Source organism: Octopus bimaculoides, chromosome 6 (assembly GCF_046866305.1).
Source record: "Octopus bimaculoides isolate indiv1 chromosome 6, ASM4686630v1, whole genome shotgun sequence".
In the NCBI taxonomy this organism is placed as follows: domain Eukaryota; kingdom Metazoa; phylum Mollusca; class Cephalopoda; order Octopoda; family Octopodidae; genus Octopus; species Octopus bimaculoides.
This window is the reverse complement of record NC_142933.1, coordinates 100,065,535-100,073,034: the sequence shown is the minus strand read 5'-3', so window position 1 is coordinate 100,073,034 and position 7,500 is coordinate 100,065,535. Positions and strand designations below refer to the sequence as shown.

The 7,500-nt window shown below is 40.1% G+C and overlaps 1 protein-coding gene and 1 long non-coding RNA gene across 2 annotated transcripts in view; one reads left to right on the top strand and one right to left on the bottom strand.

The window, feature by feature from the left end:
• Positions 1-7,500, top strand: part of LOC106881411 (uncharacterized) — a 159,422-nt gene that overhangs the window by 73,442 nt on the left and 78,480 nt on the right. The window contains exon 2 of the mRNA XM_089354369.1: positions 1,773-1,921. Coding sequence (XP_089210495.1) covers positions 1,773-1,921 — 149 coding nt within the window. The remainder of the gene's footprint in view (positions 1-1,772; positions 1,922-7,500) is intronic.
• Positions 1-7,500, bottom strand: part of LOC149135348 (uncharacterized) — a 28,045-nt gene that overhangs the window by 6,890 nt on the left and 13,655 nt on the right. The window lies entirely within an intron of this gene.

The following is a 7,500-nucleotide window of genomic DNA, read 5'->3' as shown; positions in this document are numbered from 1 at the left end:
TCGGTCCTTAGTGTCACAGTTTGTTAAATAAAATTCCTTTTATTTATGCAAGAAACGTAAGTAAATCTCTGTATAGATAGATAGATAGATAGATAGATAGATAGATAGATAGATAGATAGATAGATAGATAGATAGATAGATAGATTAATCTACACAAATTGGCAAGTTGTGATTCAGTGCAGACTTTTGTGGAGATGCTATAGCCAGATTAAATCAGTATCGATATTCTATCGACTGCAGAAGGTTAACGGATAACGTCAACGCCAGTGGGAATTAGAATTCGAAAAGCACAGAACTTAATTAAATACTGCAATGCCTTTGGTACACTTCTGAACCGATCCTACCACTGCGTCACCCCTGCGGAGGAATGCGGCACGATACGCACACACAGACTCTCATAAAAGAAATTATAATTATTATCTGAGGTTTACGATACAAGTCAAATAATAGCAAAAACTATTTATTGCTGAGAGAGCATTTGTGTTACATAATAAACGCATAAATAAATTATTAATATAATAAATTCTTTCAGTATTTTTTTTATATAAAGAATATTGAAATATTTTATTCTATCACAAAATGTTTCCGACCATTTGTCATGTAATATTAAAGAAAATATTTCGTTTTTTTGTATTTGGTTTGCAATATTTTTAATGTGAACTCGTGTGTTGAAAGATGTTTAGCTGTATCTTGGGGGCGTCACTATTGCCAATAATAATCATTTCTACAACAAGCACAAGGCCTAAAATTCGGTAGGTGGTGCGCTAGTTGGTCGACACCAGTGTTCAACTGCTACTAATTTCATCGACCTCGAAGGATGAACGGCTAAGTCGATCTCAGCGGAATTTGAACTCAGAGCGTAAAGCCGGATGACATGCCGCTAAGCATACATACATACACACACACATACATACATACATACATACATACATACATACATACATACATACATACATACATAAAATAATTCATATTCATACCAATAATAACTGGAGCACTAGGCTTTGTTAGTAAATGCTTAAAAGAGAATCTGGATAAACTGGGATTTTCAGAAAGAGAAATTAACCGACTGATTCGTACACTACAAGTACAATCTGTGAGTGGAGCAATAAAATGCGGACGAGTACTAAATTCCTCAGTGGATCGCTTGAATAACTGTGGAGATCTACTTCGCATAAAACCATTGGTTGCCTTGTTAATCCACAAATGAAGAATATTTATCCAACAATGCCGTGTTCTCACTGTCCGATATAAGCGTGTATGAATGTATACGTGTGTATGTTTGTGTGTGTTTGTGTGTGCATATACACACATATACACACACATACACATATATATATATACATATATATACGACAGGCTTCTTTCTGTTTCCGTCTACCAAATCCATTCACAAGGCTTTGGTCGGCCCGAGGCTATAGTAGAAGACACTTGCCCAAGGTGCCATGCAGTGGGAATGAACACAACCACCTTCACCACCACCACCGGTGCTGGTGTATTTAGGTCCCTGTAACATAGCGGTTCGGCAAAAAAGAACCGATACAATAAGTACTAGGCTTACAAAGAATAAGTCCTAGTCTCGGCTAAAAGGCGGTGCTCCAGCATGGCCGCAGTGAAATGAATGAAACTAGTAAAAGAACACTTCTCTAACAAGATGGCCTTGTCGCAACTGGAGTGCATGTGACCGTGTGTTTTCTAAATCAGAGTCGACATGCGGTAAACAACAGCAATGATGAAGGGCTAATGTTTTTATTTTATTTCTGTTTTGCAGGACAGTACAATGTGCAAGTTGTTAGCACGAGTTACTCGAATGTCTCTCTGAAGTGGGATAACTTTAAGCCGCACGGCTACTCCTACGAGTATGTGATACTTTACCGGGAAACTTTCGTACCGGATGTCTGGCTCTGGCACAGCAATGCGGTAAGATGACCATACCTCCTTTCGTCTGTAGTAGTGGTAGTGACGGTGGGGGGGGACAGGGTTCTGGTGGCAGCGGTGGCTATGGTGGTGGTGGTGGTGGTGGTGGTGGTTTTGGAGTTTGTGTTGTTGGAGGGAGTTGACGTTGTGAGGGTAGTGGTGATATGGTGGTGGTGGTGGTGGTGGTGGTGGTGGTGATGGTAATGGTGGTGATAGTAGTAGTAGTGGCAGTGGAAGCGGTGGTGGTGGAGGCGGTGGTGGTGGTGGTGGTGGTGGTGGAGGAGGCGGCGGTGGTGGTGGTGTGGTTTTGGAGTTTGTGTTGTTGGAGGGAGTTGAGGTTGTGAGGGTAGTGGTGATATGGTGGTGGTGGTGGTGGTGGTGGTGGTAGTGGTGGTTTTGGAGTTTGTGTTGTTGGAGGGGTGGTGTTGGGTGGGGTGAGGTGAGGTTTTGAGGGAGGTGGTGAGATTGTGGTGGTGGTGATGGTAATGGTGGTGATAGTAGTGGTAGTGGCAGTGGAAGCGGTGGTGGTGGTGGTGGAGGAGGCGGCGGTGGTGGTGGTGGTGGTGGAGGAGGGGGTGTTGGTGGAGGGGGTGTTGCTGGTAAGATTGTAATGGTGGTGATAGCGGTGTTGGTGGTGGTGGCGGCGGTGGGGCCTTTGCAAAGAAACTTTATGTTGTCGCAAAACAACCCCAATACTAAATAGAAATTTAAAAAAGAAAGAAAAAAAACGGAGTGAGCTTACTATTACGTGTTGACACTTATTCAAATTCTTCTACGGAAATTTTAAGACACACATCGTTCTGACGCATGAGAAATAATTCTCTCTGCTGCTTTCTTTCTACTATAGGCTCGGTGGTGGGTGTCTAGTTAATTAGATCGGCCCCGGTGCTTGATTGATGTTTATTTTATCGAGCTGAAAGGATGAAAGGCCAAGCCGACCATGGCAGAATTTGAACTCAGAACGTAAAGCTTCAAGAAATGCCGCTAAGCATTTTACCCAACGTGCTGATGTTTCTGTTAGCTGATCGCCTTACCTATAGGGAATAATCATTTCTGCTATAGGCACAAGACCTGAAACTTTGGTGGAGGGGACCTGTCCATTGCATCGACCCCAGTGCTTAACTAGTACTTAATTTATCGATCCCGAAAGTATGAAAAGAGAAGTCGACACCGGCGGAATTTGAACTCAGGACGTAAAGCTTGAAGAAATTCTACTGAGCATTTTGCCCGGCGTGCTAACGATTCGGCCAGCTCACTGCCTTGCGTATGATGAATGATAATTGAAAGGCGGCGAGCTGGCAGAAACGTTAGGACGCCGGGCGAAATGCTTAGCCGTATTTCGTCTGTCTTTACGTTCTGAGTTCAAATTCCGCCGAGGTCGACTTTGCCTTTCATCCTTTCTGGCTCCATAAATTAAGTACCATTTGCGTACTGGGGTCGATCTAATCTACTGGCCCCTCCCCAAAAATTTCGGGCCTTGTGCCTAGAGTAGAAAAGATGATTATTATTAATATTATTATTATTATTCGTAGTAGTAGTAGTAATATTTTTATTATTATTATTATTATTAATGCAGCGAGCTGGCAGAATTGTTAGTACGCCGAGCGAAAGGCTTAGCGGTATTTCGTCTGTCTTTATGTTCTGAGTTCAAATTCCGCCGAGGTCGACTTTGCCTTTCATCGTTTCGGCCTCCATAAATTAAGTACCAGTTACGTACTGGGTCGATTAGATAGACCGCCTCTCCAAAAATTTCGGCCTTGTGCCCAGAGTAGAAAAGAATAATAATTGAAATCAAAGACGCACACACATACAGACACACACACACACTACGCACACATACACGAATAGTGGCCGTCATTTGGTCATCCGATTTCTCCAACCCCACAGCAACATGCCACTATAGTCTTCCATCTTTTTTTTCTGTCATTAGCAAGGGTTGGAGCTTAACACCAGTTTGTGCTACTGCTGCGCAAGTCATGTTGAAGAAAATTCTCAAAGTAGTTTGCGATCTGGACGATGGAGGTGAAAGCAAAATGTCAACGAATAGTAATTGAGTTCAGTTCTGCAATCTGTTCGTACTATTCGCATTCTTTTCTCACTTTTTTTTTTTTTTTTTTTTTCTTGGTGCGATTCTATGTCCATGTGTAAGTCATCTTACTATAATTTCAACTGAACAGCCTCTTGTTACAAGATCCATAGTCTCTTCTCCACGCTTTACTTCTTCCTTCATCGCTCAACACACACTCTAATCACAACCACCACATATCACTAGTTGCCTCTTAATTCTCACCACATCGATCACTCAACTTCGTATCTCTAATCGATTCGCTTCCTCATTAGCAACTCTGACACCAAAATGACAGCACCTATGTAATTACTTACACTCCAACATTAGTCCTCTCCATTCCCCCTCCCCCTCGCCCTCTCCCTCTCTCTCTCACTCGTTCACTTAGATTGTCTATCATCGCATCGTTACAGTTCTCTTATTCCTCGCAGCACAAAACACATACAACAGTTGCATTATTTGTAGAACGTAATTAATTTCCTCGAGTTCCACTGTTAAATATGTGTGTTTGTGTGTGTGTGTGTGTGTGTGTGTGTGTGTGTGTGTGTGTGTGTGTGCGTGTGTGCGTGCGCTCGGCGGCGGTGCGTGTATACATCCATACATCCATCCATCCATCCACCCATCCATACATACATACATACATCCATACATACATATATAAATATACATACATATACATACATACATATACATACATATACATACATACACATACATACATACATTTACATACATATACATACATACAGATGTGTGTGAGTATTTGTATGTGTTAATATATATGAAAATATGTGTGTATGAATGTGTGTGTGTGCGCTTGATGGTGGTGTATGTATAGATCCATCCATATATACATACATACACATACATACATACATACATACATACATACAGATGTGTGTGAGTGTTTGCATATAAGTTCATATATATAAAATATATGTGTGTACACTTATATACATGTATGCACACACAAACACAAGCGCACACGAACATACATCAACACGTGCACACATACACAGGCATGCACTCACACACCCGCAGATACGTATATACAGGATGCGGTGGGTAAATTGTCGCCATTTTATATTTTCAATTTCGCCCGTGCGCAATGTTTGATTTTGATTTTGATTTTGTCGACTACACAGTATAGTAGGGTTATTGGGCAGCGTATTTGAGAAAAACAATACCATGACGCAATTCACTCTGCCAGAAATTTGGAAACGACATGCTGTACTGCTTGGCACCCACGCCGGAAGCTTCAATACGAACATTTCGGTGTTTGGGAGTCAATCTGAGGACAGTGCAACCTGAGGGCATGAAAGTAAACAAACAATGTTTGCTTTGGAAGCGTTGAGATATATTGAAAGATACAAAAATAATTTATTCTCAAACGCATGGTAATGTTAACATAACAGCATGAACAGGATAAAATATCCATATCTTGCAGAAAAAAAATCGTTATCGGCCAGCTATGAGACTCGAACTCACATCACTGTGAGTATATATATATATATATATATATATATATATATATATATATATATATATATATATAAATATATAGTTTTAGGGAAAATAACCAAGTTTCAAGAACTCATCGATGAAAATCCACTATCACATATAGAAAAATTAATAATTAAAAGCACAATAAATGAGTATAATATAAAGTAAAGTAAATATCATAAAATAAATATATTAAAAAGATTACACGTGTTTCATAACTAATTTTCAAATTTTCTATATGTGATAGTGGATTTTCATCGATGAGTTCCTGAAATTTGGTTATTTTCCCTAAAACTATATATTTTATCTTCATCTGCAGCACGAACGGATCCGGATTTCAGGGTTATTTCCCTTCTTATCTATAAAGCTCAATTTAATTTTAATTTTTTATAAATTGATTTTAATTGAGTTTTTACCTGTAATTTTGGATTTTGTCCCTAATATTATATATATATATATATATATATATATATATAGGTGTGTATATCTGTGTGTATGTGTGCATGTATGTATATATGTATGTATGTATGTATGTATGTGTATGAGAACTACGCATGTGTGCGAGATCGAAAGGGAGAGCGGAAGAGAGAGACAGAGAAGCAAAAATAGAAGGCAGAGGTAGACGTTGACTGTTTGGTTGATGAGTAAAAAGGAATGTCTAGCATAATTACCTTAGACAAGTATCTTCATTCATATGACACTGGTTTGTGTGGTCATGATACAAAGTTATTTCTCGCTGACATAGGACTTGACAAAACACACATTCCTTTAGCGATTTTATTCGATATTCATGAATGAAGTTTGTTCAGCTGCTTCTTGTTATGCACGGCACATACTTCGCGTTCGTGTGTTTATGCATGTATCTGTGTGTGTGTGTGTGTGTGTGTGTGTGTGTGTGTGTGTGTGTGTGTGTGTGTGTGTGTGTGTGTTTATGTATACATTTGATTTTGACAGTAACGTTATGTATATGATTCGTGAGCCGAGAGTTTCGTTCGTTGCGTGTATGTGTGTGTGTGTGTGTTTTTTTTCTTATGGTATGTGTGTATGTGCGTGTGTTTGTATGTACATATACAGTATATACATATATATATCTACATATATACATATGCAGATAAGTATATGCATGCAAAAATAGAAATACACATACGTACGTGCGCGTGTGTTGCGTGCATACATACATACATACATACATACATACACATAAAAATGGCTAAAGACTCCCTTCGGTCATGACTGACCATGGGATTGCACGTAGAAAGTTACCCTCCCAGGCACAAGTCCGGGCAAGGTTGTTTTATGGAAGAGCAGCAGTCGCCTATACATACCGGCCTCCCCTTTCCACACCACTGATGTTATCCAAGGGAAAGGTAAAGCTGATACAGCTTGGCACCTGTGACGTCACAACTCATTTCTACAGCTAAGTGAACTGGAGCAACGTGAAATAAAGAGTCTTGCTCAAGAACACAGCACACAGCCTGGCCCAGGAATCGAACTCACTACCTCATGATTGTGAGCCCAACGCTCTAACCACTGAGCCATGTGCCTTCATTACATGCATACATACATACATACATACATGCATACATACATACATGCATACATAATTGGAGCACTAGGTTTTGTTAGTTAATGCTTAAAGGAGAATCTGGATAAACTGGGATTTGAAAGAAGAAAAATCGACCGGCTAACACAGCGCATGACCTTGCAGGTGGGACCCAGTTAGAATTTTCTTCAGATCATGTAGCCCATCCCGCTCAAAAGGTCCCTGAATAAGGGTTACCTAAGGATGTTGAACGAAACACCCATGTTTCCAGAGGTGAATTATTCAAATCCCAAAGAATTCCTCTCAACACATGGCTATGATGCTCGCCCATTACTCCAGCTTGTGATCAGAGATGCACATATCATCAGCCACTAAGGGACATGCTCAACTGGTTAAGGTCAAGCAACTGACAAGCAAATCTGTGGTATTGAGCAGAATATTTACTGTAGCCCATCTTTTTATACCAAGATA